This window comes from Bombina bombina, chromosome 6 (assembly GCF_027579735.1).
Source record: "Bombina bombina isolate aBomBom1 chromosome 6, aBomBom1.pri, whole genome shotgun sequence".
NCBI lineage: Eukaryota > Metazoa > Chordata > Amphibia > Anura > Bombinatoridae > Bombina > Bombina bombina.
The window spans coordinates 14432067-14452931 of record NC_069504.1 but is presented as its reverse complement, the minus strand read 5'-3'; the positions used below and the strand labels follow the sequence as shown (position 1 = coordinate 14452931).

General features: G+C 41.7%; 1 protein-coding gene across 1 annotated transcript in view; it reads right to left on the bottom strand.

Moving 5' to 3' along the window:
* Window positions 1-20865, bottom strand: part of LOC128662718 (protein DENND6B-like) — a 574365-nt gene that overhangs the window by 320295 nt on the left and 233205 nt on the right. Inside the window, exon 11 of the mRNA XM_053716624.1 lies at window positions 7306-7401. Coding sequence (XP_053572599.1) covers window positions 7306-7401 — 96 coding nt within the window. The remainder of the gene's footprint in view (window positions 1-7305; window positions 7402-20865) is intronic.

Here is a 20865-nt window from a genome sequence, read left to right as displayed (position 1 = left end):
TTAAGTGCTTGAACTCTGTCCATAACCTCCTCATACGAAGATTCTTTACTGAGCGACTTTTCTAGTTCCTCGAACCAGAAACACGCTGCCGTAGTGACAGGAACAATGCATGAAATTGGTTGTAGAAGGTAACCTTGCTGTACAAAAATCTTTTTAAGCAAACCCTCTAATTTTTTATCCATAGGATCTTTGAAAGCACAACTATCTTCGATAGGAATAGTAGTGCGTTTGTTTAGAGTAGAAACCGCCCCCTCGACCTTGGGGACTGTCTGCCATAAGTCCTTTCTGGGGTCGACTATAGGAAATAATTTCTTAAATATAGGGGGGGGGGGGGAACAAAAGGTATGCCGGGCTTTTCCCACTCTTTATTTACTATGTCCGCCACCCGCTTGGGTATAGGAAAAGCGTCGGGGGGCACCGGAACCTCTAGGAACTTGTCCATCTTACATAATTTCTCTGGAATGACCAAATTGTCACAATCATCCAGAGTAGATAACACCTCCTTAAGCAGTGCGCGGAGATGTTCTAATTTAAATTTAAATGTCACAACATCAGGTTCAGCTTGATGAGAAATTTTTCCTGAATCTGAGATTTCTCCATCAGACAAAACCTCCCTCATGGCCCCTTGAGATTGGTGTGAGGGTATGTCAGAACAGTTATCATCAGCGCCCTCTTGCTCTTCAGTGTTTAAAACAGAGCAATCGTGCTTTCTCTGATAAGTAGGCATTTTGGATAAAAGATTTGCTATGGAGTTATCCATTACAGCCGTTAATTGTTGCATGGTAATAAGTATTGGCGCACTAGATGTACTAGGGGCCTCCTGTGTGGGCAAAACTGGTGTAGACACAGTAGGGGATGATGTAGTATCATGTTTACTCCCCTCATTTGATGAATCATCTTGGGCAATATCATTATCTGTGGCATTACTGTCCTTACTTTGTTTGGACACTATGGCACAATTATCACATAAATTTAAATGGGGAGACACATTGGCTTTCATACATATAGAACATAGCTTATCTGATGGTACAGACATGTTAAACAGGCTTAAACTTGTCAACAAAGCACAAAAAACGTTTTAAAATAAAACCGTTACTGTCACTTTAAATTTCAAACTGAAAACACTTTATTACTGAATATGTGAAAAAGTATGAAGGAATTGTTCAAAAATTACCAAAATTTCACCACAGTGTCTTAAAGCATTAAAAGTATTGCACACCAAATTTCAGAGCTTTAACCCTTAAAATAACGGAACCGGAGCCGTTTTTAAATTTAACCCCTATACAGTCCCAGCTATATGCTTTGCTGAGACCCAACCAAGCCCAGAGGGGAATACGATACCAAATGACGCCTTCTAGAAGCTTTTTTAGTGATTCTTAGATCCTCACACATGCATCTGCATGCCTTGCTCTCCAAAAACAACTGCGCAGTAATGGCGCGAAAATGAGGCTCAGTCTATAACTAGAAAGGCCCCCAGACTAAAAAAGGTGTCCAACACAGTGCCTGTCGTTTTTTAAACGTTCCCCAAGATTATAATGCCAATTATTAGCTAGAATCTGCATAATATGCCCCAATAAAGCAATCGTTTTAGCCCATAAAAATGTCTACCAGTTTTTAAGCCCTTTTTTAAGCCCTTTATTCTTTTATGTTTGACTAAGAAAATGGCTTACCGGTCCCCATGAGGGGAAATGACAGCCTTCCAGCATTACATGGTCTTGTTAGAAATATGGCTAGTCATACCTTAAGCAGAAAAGTCTGCTAACTGTTTCCCCCAACTGAAGTTACTTCATCTCAACAGCCCTATGTGGAAACAGCAATCGATTTTAGTTACTGTCTGCTAAAATCATCTTCCTCTTACAAACAGAAATCTTCATCCTTTTCTGTTTCAGAGTAAATAGTACATACCAGCACTATTTTAAAATAACAAACACTTGATAGAAGAATAAAAACTACATTTAAACACCAAAAAAACTCTTAACCATCTCCGTGGAGATGTTGCCTGTGCAACGGCAAAGAGAATGACTGGGGTGGGCGGAGCCTAGGAGGGATCATGTGACCAGCTTTGCTGGGACTCTTTGCCATTTCCTGTTGGGGAAGAGAATATCCCACAAGTAAGGATGACGCCGTGGACCGGACACACCAATGTTGGAGAAAAGCCCCCCAAAATAATAAAATGCCCTACCCTATACTAAATTACAAATAGCCCTTAAAAGGGTTTTTTGCTGGGCATTGTCCCAAAGTAATCAGCTCTTTTACCTGTAAAAAAAGAAATACACCCCCCAACATTAAAACCCACCACCCACACACCCAACCCTACTCACCCTACCTTGAGCCGTCTTCACCCAGGGCTATTTGTAATTTAGTATAGGGTAGGGAATTGTATTTTTTGGAGGGATTTTTTATTTTATTAGGGGGATTAGATTAGGTATAACTAGTTTACAAATTTGTATTTTTTTTATTTTCTGTAATTTAGAGTTTTTTTTTCCGTAATTTAGTTTATTGTATTTGATTGTATTTAATTGTAGTTAGTTTAGGGAATTATTTTAATTATAGTGTAGTGTTAGGTGTAATTGTAACTTAGGTTAGGGTTTATTTTACAGGTAAATTTGTACTTATTTTAGCTAGGTAGTTATTAAATAGTTAATAACTATTTAATAACTATTGTACCTAGTTAAATAAATACAAAGTTGCCTGTAAAATAAAAATAAACCCTGAGATAGCTACAATGTAATTATTAGTTATATTGTATCTAGCTTAGGGTTTATTTTATAGGTAAGTATTTAGTTTTAAAAAGGATTAATTTATTTAATTGTAGTAATTTTATTTTGTTTTATTTAAATTATATTTAAGTTAGGGGGGTGTTAGGGTTAGACTTAGGTTTAGGGGTTAATAAATTTAGTATAGTGGCGGCAGATTAGGGGTTAATAAATGTAGGTAGGTGTCGGCGATGTTAGGGACGGCAGATTAGGGGTTAATAATATTTAACTAGTGTTTGCGAGGCGGGAGTGCCGCGGTTTAGGGGTTAATACATTTATTTAAGTGGCGGCGATGTCCGGTCGGCAGATTAGGGGTTAAAAACTTTATTTAAGTGTTTGCGATGTGGGGGGGGGGGGGGGTCGGTTTAGGGGTCAATAGGTAGTTTATGGGTGTTAGTGTACTTTTTAGCCCTTTAGTTAAGAGTTTTATACTACGGCGTTAGTCCATAAAACTCTTAACTACTGACTTTTAAATGCGGTAGGAGTCTTGACAGGAGAGGGTGTACCGCTCACTTTTTCCAGCAAAAAAGATAGGATACGCAATTGACGTAAGGGGATTTGCGGTATGCTAAAATCGCGGAAATAAAGCGAGCGGTACACGTGTACTGCCAGACTCGTAATACCAGCGGGCGTTAAAAAGCAGCGTTGGGACCCCTCAACGCTGCTTTTTAAGGCTAACGCAAGACTCGTAATCTAGGCGTATTTATTTTGGTTGTTTTTTGGTGGTTGTAGATGTGTAACAGATTTTGGGGGTCAAAGTTAGAAAACGTGTATTTTTTTCATCATAGTTTATCATTTTTTATAGTAAATTCTAAGATATGATGAAAATAATGGTATCTTTAGAAAGTCCATTTAATGGCGAGAAAAACGGTATAAAATATGTGTGGGTACAGTGAAAGAGTAAGAGGAAAATTACAGCTAAACACAAACACTGCAGAAATGTAAAAATAGCCCTGGTCCCAAATGGTCAGAAAATGGAAAAGTGCTGTGGTCATTAAGGGGTTAAAATTGTATATTCTACCTAAATCATGAAAGAAAACGTTGGGTTTCATGTCCCTTTAATGTGCATTCAAAGATGTCTCTATTGATGTAGCAAAAATGAAAATTTTATACAACATAAAACGAATGAAACAAGGTGGATAAAATGTAAGTAGTGCTAGGTGAGTGGTATAATACAATATAACACACACACTGATCGCAGCACAGTGGAATCAATTTTGCTAAGAAATTATGTTGTTTTTTTGTCAGTATATGTAAATATTTCAATTAATTATGATTTAGTAGTTCTTTTGTGTAGATTTTAAGCATGTTACCGCTATTTTTGTACTCAACGGAATTCAAAGAGTTAACTAAAACAGAAGCCGATGGAACACAGACTTTTGAATGCGTGCTTCCTTCCGACTGAGTGCAAACAGCGCAGTACGTCATGGCTAGGGGCAGGACCTAACAGGTATGTAAGTGTGAGTGTACCTGTACTAGCCAGTCTTTAAGAAAGTGACAAATACGCGCAACACGCATCAGATGACGTAGCTTCTAGCTAACCGCTACTCCGTGAGTTATCAGATTTAATGTATACCAATAAATAATGAATTGTACTTCTAAGGCTGTGCATGGTACGTTAATTATAGACATGTTTCACATATGAACTTTACACCTTGTTCAGGAGTTATTCTTTTTTTTATTAAATACACAAATATAACATATATATAACATAACTATACCCCTTTAGACATCTCTATCTATCTATCTGTATCTCTATCTATCTATCTATCTGTATCTCAATCTATCTATCTATCTATCTATCTATCTGTATCTCAATCTATCTATCTATCTATCTATCTATCTATCTATCTATCTATCTATCTATCTATCTATCTATCTGTATCTCTATCTATCTATCTATCTATCTATCTATCTATCTATCTATCTATCTATCTATCTATCTATCTATCTATCTATCTGTATCTCTATCTATCTATCTATCTATCTATCTATCTATCTATCTATCTATCTATCTATCTATCTGTATCTCTATCTATCTATCTATCTATCTATCTATCTATCTATCTATCTATCTATCTATCTATATATCTGTATCTCTATCTATCTATCTATCTATCTATCTATCTATCTATCTATCTATCTATCTATCTATATATCTGTATCTCTATCTATCTATCTATCTATCTATCTATCTATCTATCTATCTGTATCTCTATCTATCTATCTATCTATCTATCTATCTATCTATCTATCTATCTATCTATCTATCTGTATCTCTATCTATCTATCTATCTGTATCTCTATCTGTATCTCTATCTATCTATCTATCTATATATCTATCTATCTATCTATCTGTATCTCTATCTATCTATCTATCTATCTATCTATCTATCTATCTATCTATCTATCTATCTATCTGTATCTCTATCTATCTATCTATCTATCTATCTGTATCTCTATCTATCTATCTATCTATCTATCTATCTATATCTCTATCTATCTATCTATCTATCTATCTATCTATCTATCTATCTATCTATCTATCTATCTATCTATCTATCTATCTATCTATCTATCTATCTATCTATCTATCTATATGTATCTCTATCTATCTATCTATCTATCTATCTATCTATCTATCTATCTATCTATCTATCTGTATCTCTATCTATCTATCTATCTATCTATCTATCTGTATCTCTATCTATCTGTATCTCTATCTATCTATCTATCTATCTATCTATCTATATATCTCTATCTATCTATCTATCTATCTATCTATCTATCTATCTATCTATCTATCTATCTATCTATCTATCTATCTATCTATCTATCTATCTATCTATATATCTGTATCTCTATCTATCTATCTATCTATCTATCTGTATCTCTATCTACCTATCTATCTATCTGTATCTCTATCTATCTATCTATCTATCTATCTGTATCTCTATCTATCTATCTATCTATCTATCTGTATCTCTATCTATCTATCTATCTATCTATCTATCTATCTGTATCTCTATCTATCTATCTATCTATCTATCTATCTATCTATCTATCTATCTATCTATCTATCTATCTATATATCTGTATCTCTATCTTAAATCCCTTTGCAGCCTATTCTTTCTAACACCTGAGATCTCGTATCGTTGAGCCCTTATAACGTTTTTGTGCAATAGATTTTAAAATCATTTTTATTAGATGTTGTTATTATGAGTGTAACTTTGCAATGTAAATTTTGATGTGTTTTGTGGCGCGTTTTGTTTCACGAAACAGTTAACTAGAGCTCTGAGAACGTGTAATTATTCTGGTGTAAATCGCGATTGCACTCAAGCGCTCACGTTTACTTTCAATTTGTAATATGAGCGGAAAACTCAACGAGAGCAAACACCCGCAATAAACCCCTTTTTGCTTGTGCGTAACTATTAATGTGCCACGTGTAATCTGTCCCATTATCAGCTATTCCCCCTTTGCTTTGTACAATAAGCCTTTATGCTCCTGTTTCTTCCTCATATAGATGTATGCTGTTACTCATGATCTTCCTCATAAATATAATATCCTCTAGCTGCGTCCCCACCACTGATATCAGACTTACTGGTCTATAGTCTCCTGGATGAGTTCCCTTAAAGGAACAGTCTACACCAGAATTTTTATTGTTTAAAAACATAGATAATCCCTTTATTACCCATTCCCCAGTTTTGCACAACCAACACTGTTGTATTAATATACTTTTCACCTCTGTGATTACTTTATATCTAAGCATCTTCTGACAGCCCCCTGATAACATGACTTTTTATTTATTATTATCTATTGACTTTCATTTTAGCCAATTAGTGCTGTGCTCTTAAAAAACTCCCCGAGTGTGAGCACGTTATCTATATGGCTCACATAAACTAGCACTCCCCTGTTGTAAAAAGCAAATAAAAAAGCATTCAGATAAGAGGCAGCCTTCAAGGGCTTAGAAATTAGCATATGACCCAAATAGGTTTAGCTTTCAACTAAGTATACCAAGAGAACAAAGCACATTTGATGATAAAAGTAAATTGGAAAGTTGTTTAAATTTACAAGCCCTATCTAAATCATGAACGTTTTATTTTGACTAGACTGTCCCTTTTATCAGTGACACCACATCAGCTTTACGCCAGTCCTGTGGTGCGTGCTATGCTTGGAAACGTTCAGTCTTGAGAAATTTAGAGTATAGTTTTGGATATTATAGAGCCAAGTTTCGTAGAACACCTGGTTGTATTTGGACCTTGAGTTTTATTTGTCTTCTTTATATAATGACTGGAAAGAGTCAGTTATAACAAATGAGCACCAGCAGATTTGCTTCTCTGCTAGCTTGGCATTGGGGTACGTAGATCAGTGGCGCCCCAGGGACCCACAGAGCATTATATTATAATGCTCTGCCTATAAGTCTAGTAACTGTTTCACTGCTGGTCCCGCACACAAAACTGGCCTACGAGGGAACAGTGGTCTGGAGCACTTATTAACTGTATAATGTATTCAGTGAATGTGTTCTGTTCTGGGCACTCGGTATACTCACGGGGCCTGAGTCCTGGTGGTATACTCCTTGAACTCGCTGTCATGGATGGTGAAGTATGGACGGAAGTCTGTGCAGAACTTGAGAGGAGAGATACAGCTGCAAAGGTACAAATATGAGTTACTGCAATGACTTATACAGTGAATACTGGGTGAATAGAAACAGTGCCAGCACCCCAAATTAATGCTCTGTAGAGAGCCTACTAGACACACTGTGCCAACCTCCCTCATACACACAGTGCCAGCCTGATACACATAACCCTTACCAGCCTCCTACACACACTGTGCCAACCTCCCTCATACACACAGTGCCAGCCTGATACACATAACCCTTACCAGCCTCCTACACACACTGTGCCAACCTCCCTCATATACACAGTGCCCGCCTGATACACATAACCCTTACCAGCCTCCTACACACACTGTGCCAACCTCCCTCATATACACAGTGCCAGCCTGATACACATAACCCTTACCAGCCTCCTAGACACACTGTGCTAACCTCCCTCATATACACAGTGCCAGCCTGATACACATAACCCTTACCAGCCTCCTACACACACTGTGCCAAACTCCCTCATATACACAGTGCCAGCCTGATACACATAACCCTTACCAGCCTCCTAAATACACTGTGCCAGCCTGATACACATAACCCTTACCAGCCTCCTACACACACTGTGCCAACCTCCCTCATATACACAGTGCCAGCCTGATACACATAACCCTTACCAGCCTCCTACATACACTGTGCCAACCCCCCTCATATACACAGTGCCAGCCTGATACACATAACCCTTACCAGCCTCCTACACACACTGCGCCAACCTCCCTCATATACACAGTGCCAGCCTGATACACATAACCCATACCAGCCTCCTACACACACTGTGCCAACCTCCCTCATATACACAGTGCCAGCCTGATACAGATAACCCTTACCAGCCTCCTACACACACTGTGCCAACCTCCCTCATACACACAGTGCCAACCTGATACACATAACCCTTACCAGCCTCCTACATACACTGTGCCAACCTCCCTCATATACACAGTGCCAGCCTGATACACATAACCCTTACCAGCCTCCTACATACACTGTGCCAACCCCCTCATATACACAGTGCCAGCCTGATACACATAACTCTTACCAGCCTCCTACATACTGTGCCAACCTCCCTCATATACACAGTGCCAGCCTGAGACACATAACCCTTACCAGCCTCCTACACACACTGTGCCAACCTCCCTCATACACACAGTGCCAGCCTGATACACATAACCCTTACCAGCCTCCTACACACACTGTGCCAACCTCCCTCATATACACAGTGCCAACCTGATACACATAACCCTTACCAGCCTCCTACACACACTGTGCCAACCTCCCTCATATACACAGTGCCAAACTGATACACATAACCCTTACCAGCCTCCTACACACACTGTGCCAACCTCCCTCATATACACAGTGCCAGCCTGATACACATAACCCTTACCAGCCTCCTAGACACACTGTGCCAACCTCCCTCATATACACAGTGCCAGCCTGATACACATAACCCTTACCAGCCTCCTACACACACTGTGCCAACCTCCCTCATATACACAGTGCCAGCCTGATACACATAACCCTTACCAGCCTCCTACACACACTGTGCCAACCTCCCTCATATACACAGTGCCAGCCTGATACACATAACCCTTACCAGCCTCCTAGACACACTGTGCCAACCTCCCTCATATACACAGTGCCAGCCTGATACACATAACCCTTACCAGCCTCCTACACACACTGTGCCAACCTTCCTCATATACACAGTGCCAGCCTGATACACATAACTCTTACCAGCCTCCTACACACACTGTGCCAACCTCCCTCATATACACAGTGCCAGCCTGATACACATAACCCTTACCAGCCTCCTACACACACTGTGCCAACCTCCCTCATATACACAGTGCCAGCCTGATACACATAACCCTTACCAGCCTCCTACACACACTGTGCCAACCTCCCTCATATACACAGTGCCAACCTGATACACATAACCCTTACCAGCCTCCTACACACACTGTGCCAACCTCCCTCATATACACAGTGCCAGCCTGATACACATAACCCTTACCAGCCTCCTACATACACTGTGCCAACCTCCCTCATATACACAGTGCCAGCCTGATACACATAACCCTTACCAGCCTCCTACACACACTGTGCCAACCCCCATCATATACACAGTGCCAGCCTGATACACATAACCCTTACCAGCCTCCTACACACACTGTGCCAACCTCCCTCATATACACAGTGCCAGCCTGATACACATAACCCTTACCAGCCTCCTACACACACTGTGCCAACCTCCCTCATATACACAGTGCCACCCTGATACACATAACCCTTACCAGCCTCCTACATACACTGTGCCAACCTCCCTCATATACACAGTGCCAGCCTGATACACATAACCCATACCAGCCTCCTACACACACTGTGCCAACCTCCCTCATATACACAGTGCCAGCCTGATAAACATAACCCATACCAGCCTCCTAGACACACTGTGCCAACCTCCCTCATATACACAGTGCCAACCTGATACACATAACCCTTACCAGCCTCCTACATACACTGTGCCAACCCCCCTCATATACACAGTGCCAGCCTGATACACATAACCCTTACCAGCCTCCTACACACACTGCGCCAACCTCCCTCATATACACAGTGCCAGCCTGATACACATAACCCATACCAGCCTCCTACACACACTGTGCCAACCTCCCTCATATACACAGTGCCAGCCTGATACACATAACCCTTACCAGCCTCCTACACACACTGTGCCAACCTCCCTCATACACACAGTGCCAACCTGATACACATAACCCTTACCAGCCTCCTACATACACTGTGCCAACCTCCCTCATATACACAGTGCCAGCCTGATACACATAACCCTTACCAGCCTCCTACATACACTGTGCCAACCCCCTCATATACACAGTGCCAGCCTGATACACATAACTCTTACCAGCCTCCTACATACTGTGCCAACCTCCCTCATATACACAGTGCCAGCCTGAGACACATAACCCTTACCAGCCTCCTACACACACTGTGCCAACCTCCCTCATACACACAGTGCCAGCCTGATACACATAACCCTTACCAGCCTCCTACACACACTGTGCCAACCTCCCTCATATACACAGTGCCAACCTGATACACATAACCCTTACCAGCCTCCTACACACACTGTGCCAACCTCCCTCATATACACAGTGCCAAACTGATACACATAACCCTTACCAGCCTCCTACACACACTGTGCCAACCTCCCTCATATACACAGTGCCAGCCTGATACACATAACCCTTACCAGCCTCCTAGACACACTGTGCCAACCTCCCTCATATACACAGTGCCAGCCTGATACACATAACCCTTACCAGCCTCCTACACACACTGTGCCAACCTCCCTCATATACACAGTGCCAGCCTGATACACATAACCCTTACCAGCCTCCTACACACACTGTGCCAACCTCCCTCATATACACAGTGCCAGCCTGATACACATAACCCTTACCAGCCTCCTAGACACACTGTGCCAACCTCCCTCATATACACAGTGCCAGCCTGATACACATAACCCTTACCAGCCTCCTACACACACTGTGCCAACCTTCCTCATATACACAGTGCCAGCCTGATACACATAACTCTTACCAGCCTCCTACACACACTGTGCCAACCTCCCTCATATACACAGTGCCAGCCTGATACACATAACCCTTACCAGCCTCCTACACACACTGTGCCAACCTCCCTCATATACACAGTGCCAGCCTGATATACATAACCCTTACCAGCCTCCTACACACACTGTGCCAACCTCCCTCATATACACAGTGCCAACCTGATACACATAACCCTTACCAGCCTCCTACACACACTGTGCCAACCTCCCTCATATACACAGTGCCAACCTGATACACATAACCCTTACCAGCCTCCTACACACACTGTGCCAACCTCCCTCATATACACAGTGCCAGCCTGATACACATAACCCTTACCAGCCTCCTACATACACTGTGCCAACCTCCCTCATATACACAGTGCCAGCCTGATACACATAACCCTTACCAGCCTCCTACACACACTGTGCCAACCCCCGTCATATACACAGTGCCAGCCTGATACACATAACCCTTACCAGCCTCCTACACACACTGTGCCAACCTCCCTCATATACACAGTGCCAGCCTGATACACATAACCCTTACCAGCCTCCTACACACACTGTGCCAACCTCCCTCATATACACAGTGCCACCCTGATACACATAACCCTTACCAGCCTCCTACATACACTGTGCCAACCTCCCTCATATACACAGTGCCAGCCCGATACACATAACCCATACCAGCCTCCTACACACACTGTGCCAACCTCCCTCATATACACAGTGCCAGCCTGATAAACATAACCCATACCAGCCTCCTAGACACACTGTGCCAACCTCCCTCATATACACAGTGCCAGCCTGATACACATAACCCTTACCAGCCTCCTACACACACTGTGCCAACCTCCCTCATATACACAGTGCCAACCTGATACACATAACCCTTACCAGCCTCCTACACACACTGTGCCAACCTCCCTCATATACACAGTGCCAGCCTGATACACATAACCCTTACCAGCCTCCTACATACACTGTGCCAACCTCCCTCATATACACAGTGCCAGCCTGATACACATAACCCTTACCAGCCTCCTACACACACTGTGCCAACCTCCCTCATATACACAGTGCCAGCCTGATACACATAACCCTTACCAGCCTCCTACACACACTGTGCCAACCTCCTTCATATACACAGTGCCAGCCTGATACACATAACCCATACTAGCCTCCTACACACACTGTGCCAACCTCCCTCATATACACAGTGCCAGCCTGATACACATAACCCTTACCAGCCTCCTACACACACTGTGCCAACCTCCCTCATATACACAGTGCCAGCCTGATACACATAACCCTTACCAGCCTCCTACACACACTGTGCCAACCTCCCTCATATACACAGTGCCAGCCTGATACACATAACCCTTGCCAGCCTCCTACACACACTGTGACAACCTCCCTCATATACACAGTGCCAGCCTGATACACATAACCCTTGCCAGCCTCCTACACACTGTGCCAACCTCCCTCATATACACAGTGCCAACCTGATACACATAACCCTTACCCGCCTCCTACACACACTGTGCCAACCTCCCTCATATATACAGTGCCAACCTGATACACATAACCCTTACCAGCCTCCTACACACACTGTGCCAACCTCCCTCATATACACAGTGCCAGCCTGATACACATAACCCTTACCAGCCTCCTACACACACTGTGCCAACCTCCCTCATATACACAGTGCCAACCTGATACACATAACCATTACCAGCCTCCTACACACACTGTGCCAACCTCCCTCATATACACAGTGCCAACCTGATACACATAACCCTTACCAGCCTCCTACACACTGTGCCAACCTTCCTCATATACACAGTGCCAGCCTGATACACATAACTCTTACCAGCCTCCTACATACACTGTGCCAACCTCCCTCATATACACAGTGCCAGCCTGATACACATAACCGTTACCAGCCTCCTACACACACTGTGCCAACCTTCCTCATATACACAGTGCCAGCCTGATACACATAACCCTTACCAGCCTCCTACATACACTGTGCCAAACTCCCTCATATACACAGTGCCAGCCTGATACACATAACCCTTACCAGCCTTCTACACACACTGTGCCAACCTCCCTCATATACACAGTGCCAGCCTGATACACATAACCCTTACCAGCCTCCTACACACACTGTGCCAACCTTCCTCATATACACAGTGCCAGCCTGATACACATAACCCTTACCAGCCTCCTACACACACTGTGCCAACCTCCCTCATATACACAGTGCCAGCCTGATACACATAACCCTTACCAGCCTCCTACAAACACTGTGCCAACCTCCCTCATATACACAGTGCCAGCCTGATACACATAACCCTTACCAGCCTCCTACACACACTGTGCCAACCTCCCTCATATACACAGTGCCAGCCTGATACACATAACCCTTACCAGCCTCCTACACAGACTGTGCCAACCTTCCTCATATACACAGTGCCAGCCTGATACACATAACCCTTACCAGCCTCCTACACACACTGTGCCAACCTCCCTCATATACACAGTGCCAGCCTGATACACATAACCCTTACCAGCCTCCTACACACACTGTGCCAACCTCCCTCATATACACAGTGCCAGCCTGATACACATAACCCTTACCAGCCTCCTACACACACTGTGCCAACCTCCCTCATATACACAGTGCCAGCCTGATACACATAACCCTTACCAGCCTCCTACACACACTGTGCCAACCTCCCTCATATACACAGTGCCAACCTGATACACATAACCCTTACCAGCCTCCTACACACACTGTGCCAACCTCCCTCATATACACAGTGCCAGCCTGATACACATAACCCTTACCAGCCTCCTACACACTGTGCCAACCTCCTTCATATACACAGTGCCAGCCTGATACACATAACCCATACTAGCCTCCTACACACACTGTGCCAACCTCCCTCATATACACAGTGCCAGCCTGATACACATAACCCTTACCAGCCTCCTACACACACTGTGCCAACCTCCCTCATATACACAGTGCCAACCTGATACACATAACCCTTACCAGCCTCCTACACACACTGTGCCAACCTCCCTCATATACACAGTGCCAGCCTGATACACATAACCCTTACCAGCCTCATACACACACTGTGCCAACCTCCCTCATATACACAGTGCCAACCTGATACACATAACCCTTACCAGCCTCCTACACACACTGTGCCAGCCTCCCTCATATACACAGTGCCAGCCTGATACACATAACCCTTACCAGCCTCCTATATACACTGTGCCAACCTCCCTCATATACACAGTGCCAGCCTGATACACATAACCCTTACCAGCCTCCTACACACACTGTGCCAACCTCCCTCATACACACAGTGCCAACCTGATACACATAACCCTTACCAGCCTCCTACACACACTGTGCCTACCTCCCTCATATACATAGTGCCAGCCTGATACACATAACCCTTACCAGCCTCCTACATACACTGTGCCAACCTCCCTCATATACACAGTGCCAGCCTGATACACATAACCCATACCAGCCTCCTACACACACTGTGCCAACCTCCCTCATATACACAGTGCCAGCCTGATACACATAACCCTTACCAGCCTCCTACACACACTGTGCCAACCTCCCTCATATACACAGTGCCAGCCTGATACACATAACCCTTACCAGCCTCCTACATACACTGTGCCAACCTCCCTCATATACACAGTGCCAGCCTGATACACATAACCCTTACCAGCCTCCTACACACACATGACCAGTATGGCACACACAGTACCAGCATCCTGCATAAATACTGTGCCATCCGTCAATTCTATCTGTGCCAGCCTGATACACCTACCTAGTACCAGCCTCCTACACGCACAGTGTTAACCTGCCTCAAACACGTTTCACAAACATACACTACAATTTAGGTATAGGTGACAAAGCTACATTATACTAAGCATAAGGTCAAAAATATGCGTGTTCTGCAGAAGTGAAATTGTATTTGTAGGCGCTAGTAATTTTTATATAGCTACGTACTATCCAACGTACTAATTAATACCTGTGATATGCATAAGGCTATCCTTTATACTAATTACTACCTGTGATAAGCATAAGGCTATCCTTTATACTAATTACTACCTGTGATAAGCATAAGGCTATCCTACATACTAATTACTACCTGTGATAAGCATAAGGTTATCCTATATACTAATTAATGCCTGTGATATGCATAAGGCTATCCTTTATACTAATTACTACCTGTAATAAGCATAAGGCTATCCTACATACTAATTAATGCCTGGGATAAGCATAAGGCTATCCTACTTACTAATTACTACCTGTGATAAACATAAGGGTATCCTATGTACTAATTAATGCCTGGGATAAGCATAAGGCCATCCACATACTAATTAATGCCTGGGATAAGCATAAGGCTATCCTACGTACAAATTAATGCCTGGGGTAAGCATAAGGCTATCTTACGTAATTATTATGCCTGGGATAAGCATAAGGCTATCCTACACACTAATTAATACCTGTGATAAGCATAAGACTATCCTACCTACTAATTAATGCCTGTGATAAGAATAAGGCAATTCTACATACTAATTAATACTTGTGATAAGCATAAGGCTATCCTACATACTAATTAATATTTGTGATAAGCATAAGGCTATCCTACATACTAATTAATGCTTGGGATAAGCATACGGCTATCCTTCATATTAATTAATGCCTGGGATAAGCATAAGGCTATCATTCATACTAATTAATGCCTGGGATAAGCATAAGGCTATCCTACGTACTAATTAAAACCTGAGATAAGCATAAGGCTATCCTACATACTAATTAATGCCTGGAATAAGCATAAGACTATCCTATGTACTAATTAATGCCTGGGAAAAGCATAAGACTATCCCATGTAGTAATTCATGCCTGGGATAATCATAGGGCTATGCTACGTACTAAATACCTGGGAAAAACATACATCTATCCTATGTACTAATTAATGCCTGGGATAAGCATAGGTCTTTCCTCTATACTAATTAATGCCTGGGATAAGCAAAAGTCTATCCTACTTACTAATTAATGCCTGGGATAAGCATAAGGCTATCCAACTTACTAATTAATGCCTGGGATAAGCATAAGGTTATCCTACGTACTAATAAATACCTGGGATAAGCATAAGGCTATCCTATGTACTAATAAATGTCTGGGATAAGCATAAGGCTATCCTACATACTAATTAATGCCTGGGATGAGCATAATTCTGTACCTGAGGCAACTAATATCGCTGAGATTACACCCTAAACTTCTCGGAAGAGAGACGTGCCTAGTAGGCTACAAAATATGTGAGTCGGGGAGGCCTAAACGCGGGACATTAAAGTGACCAGATATTGTTTCTGCATGTATATTCCTTCTCTCAGGATACTACTAGACCGGTAACAAACTGCTCCATAGTGCATCTCTCTTAAGAGAGATAGATTGCACCATAACTCCCATCTACAAGCAAACAGCAGAATACCAGCCATACTAGATTTCAAGATGGAGTCAGAGTCCTGGATCTGGGAGGAGCATTTCTGCCTCACTTTTTCACTTTTGGAGGAACAAGTTTCTCAGATGATTGAGTTATTAAAGCACTGTCTTCCCGGAGGAAACGAAAAACAACAAGTTGGACACAGTATGAATCCCACAGATGTACCGGTGGTGAGACCAGTGTTTGGAGGTGTGGAGATGGTGATCGCAAGAAAGCCCACAGCGGCCTATGCAGATGGTACAGGACTTGGGCTGCTACGACACAGTTGGCTTGAATCCTATAGAGGAATTAATATACCTCACAGGGGATCCAGAGCTATGGGATACTACTTCAGCGGAGTGGTTATACCTTCCCTATTACTGCCAGTGGCCAACCTATCGGATCCCAGAGAGAAGCTTGTCGCAATTGACACAGGATACTAAAATGCAGGGTGGGCTACAAAAATACAAGCTCACTGAGGAACCTAGCTTCATATAGAGGCATTGGTTAATGAGCCTATTACCCCGCTAACTCTCAAGACCTCCTATTATATAAAATTGTCTTCTCCCAGTTGATAATACCACTTTTATGTAACACAATTGCAGTTTAATGTTAAATCTAGCACTCTCTGTTATTACTTCCTGACCATATACTCTTGTTTGTGTTTCTCTTACTTAGATAAGTCGTTTTTACTCTTATTACTAGATTAATTAAGATAACACCCATAATATATAGAAAGCAACTAGCAATGGATACATAAGCCTTAATTTTGCTACGCAATGTGTGTTTACTAAAGGCTATCTATTATTTATTAGAAATCAGCAAACCAGTAGTTTTCCTACATGAAAGTCATCTGTTTCTTTAAAGCAAGTGAGGTCAAGATATGTTCTAGGTTAATTTGTATCTCTCTTTCTGACCTCAGTGGTATGGACTGAGTATACATACAATTCAATGCCACATAAAGCCTATAATTTATGAATATTGTTCTTTGGTGCCTTTAATGATGTTTTAATAGACTGATGACTGGTACTGAGGACTATCACCTTAGACTGAAACATTCTCTGAGGGTACAGAAATTAAGGTCACTTAATATTGTAAGCTTCAAGTTTTGGGTAGAATTGTCTAATAACCTTTCACATGGTAAATATCTCTCTTCTGGCACAAACTGAATCAACATACTAAGTTATATATCTATATGAAACACGTGAACTAATGCTCTCTAGTGGTGAAAACTTTCAAAATGCATTTAGATTAGAGGTGGCCTTCAAGATCTAAGAAATTAGCATATTAACCTCCTAGGTTTAGCTTTCAACTAAGAATGCCAAGAGAACCAAGCAAAACTGGTGATAAAAGTAAATTGGAAAGTTTTTAAAAGTTACATGCCCTATTTGAATCATGAACGCTTTTTTTGGACTTGACTGTCCCTTTAATGCCTGTGATAACCATAACGCTATCCTACATACTAATTAATGTCTGGGATAAGCATAAGGCTATCCTACATACTAATTAATGTCTGGGATAAGTATAAGGCTATCCTACATACTAATTAATGCCTGGGATATGCATAAGGCTATCCTACATACTAATTAATGCCTGGGATAAGCATAAGGCTATCCTACATACTAATTAATGTCTGGGATAAGCATAAGGCTATCCTACATACTAATTAATGCCTGGGATAAGCATAAGGCTACCCTACATACTTATTAATGCCTGGGATAAGCATAAGTCTATCCTACATACTAATTAATGCCTGGGATATGCATAAGGCTATCCTGCATACTACTTAATGCCTATGATAAGCATAAAGCTATACTACATACTAATTAATGTCTGGGATAAGCATAAGGCTATCCTACATACAAATAAATGCCTGGGGTAAGCATAAGGCTATCCTACATACTAATTAATGCCTGGGGTAAGCATAAGGCTATGCTACGTACTAATTAATATCTGGGATAAGTATAAGGCTATCCTACATACTAATTAATGCCTGGGATAAGCATAAGGCTATCCTACATACTAATTAATGCCTGGGGTAAGCATAAGGCTATGCTACGTACTAATTAATACCTGGGATAAGTATAAGGCTATCCTGCATACTACTTAATGCCTGTGATAAGCATAAAGCTATACTACATACTAATTAATGCCTGGGATAAGCATAAGGCTATCCTACATACAAATTAATGCATGGGGTAAGCATAAGGCTATCCTATGTATTAATTAATGCCTGTGATAAGCATAAGTCTATCCTACATACTAATTAATACCTGGGATAAGCATAAGGCTATCCTACATACTAATTAAATGAATACCTGGGATAAGCATAAGGCTATCGTACGTATTAATTAATGCATGGGATAAGTATAAGGCTATCCTACATACTAATTAATACCTGGGATAAGCATAAGGCTATCCTACATACTAATTAAATGAATACCTGGGATAAGCATAAGGCTATCCTACGTACTAATGGTAGTGTTTGGTTAGTTGATTGTTGTGACAATTTTAAAGATGGTGAGGTTTTTAAGGTAGTCAGGTTTTTAAGGTGGTGAGGTTTTTAAAGTGGTGAGGTTTTTAAGGTGGTGAGGTTTTTAAGGTGGTGAGGTTTTTAAGGTAGTGAGGTTTTTAAAGTGGTGAGGTTATTAAAAGTTATTAAAGGTGGTAAAGTTTTTAAACATAGTAAGGTTTTTTAAAAGGTGACAAGAATTTCAAAAGTAGTGACATTTTTAAAAATAGTGAGGTTTTTTTAAAAAGAAAAGAAAAGTAAGTTTTTTTTGAAAAAACAGAATTTATGCTTACCTGATAAATTACTTTCTCCAACAGTGTGTCCGGTCCACGGCGTCATCCTTACTTGTGGGAATATCTCTTCCCCAACAGGAAATGGCAAAGAGTCCCAGCAAAAGCTGTCCATATAGTCCCTCCTAGGCTCCGCCCACCCCAGTCATTCGACCGACAGGAGGAAAAAACAGGAGAAACTATAGGGTGCCGTGGTGACTGTAGTTAGAGAAAATAATTCATCAAACCTGATTAAAAAACCAGGGCGGGCCGTGGACCGGACACACCGTTGGAGAAAGTAATTTATCAGGTAAGCATAAATTCTGTTTTCTCCAACATTGGTGTGTCCGGTCCACGGCGTCATCCTTACTTGTGGGAACCAATACCAAAGCTTTAGGACACGGATGAAGGGAGGGAGCAAATCAGGTTACCTAAACAGAAGGCACCACGGCTTGCAAAACCTTTCTCCCAAAAATAGCCTCCGAAGAAGCAAAAGTATCAAATTTGTAAAATTTGGCAAAAGTGTGCAGGGAAGACCAAGTCGCTGCCTTACATATCTGATCAACAGAAGCCTCGTTCTTGAAGGCCCATGTGGAAGCCACAGCCCTAGTAGAGTGAGCTGTGATTCTTTCAGGAGGCTGCCGTCCGGCAGTCTCGTAAGCCAATCGGATGATGCTTTTAAGCCAAAAGGAAAGAGAGGTAGAAGTCGCTTTTTGACCTCTCCTTTTACCAGAATAGACGACAAACAGAGAAGATGTTTGTCTGAACTCTTTTGTAGCTTCTAAATAGAATTTTAGAGCATGGACTACATCTAAATTGTGTAACAAACGTTCCTTCTTTGAAACTGGATTCGGACACAAAGAAGGTACAACTATCTCCTGGTTAATATTTTTGTTGGAAACAACCTTTGGAAGAAAACCAGGCTTAGTACGCAAAACAACCTTATCTGAATGGAACACCAGATAGGGCGGAGTACACTGCAGAGCAGATAACTCAGAAACTCTTCTAGCAGAAGAAATAGCAACCAAAAACAAAACTTTCCAAGATAACAACTTAATATCTATGGAATGTAAAGGTTCAAACGGAACCCCTTGGAGAACTGAAAGAACTAGATTTAAACTCCAGGGAGGAGTCAAAGGTCTGTAAACAGGCTTGATTCTAACCAGAGCCTGAACAAATGCTTGAACATCTGGCACAGTTGCCAGTCGTTTGTGTAACAAGACAGATAAAGCAGAAATCTGTCCCTTTAGAGAACTTGCTGATAATCCTTTATCCAAACCTTCTTGTAGAAAGGAAAGTATCTTAGGAATTTTGATCTTATTCCATAAGAATCCCTTGGATTCACACCAGCAGATATATCTTTTACATATTTTATGGTAAATTTTTCTAGTTACCGGTTTTCTGGCTTGAACCAGAGTATCTATCACAGAATCTGAAAACCCACGCTTTGATAGAATCAAGCGTTCAATTTCCAAGCCGTCAGCTGGAGGGAGACCAGATTTGGAT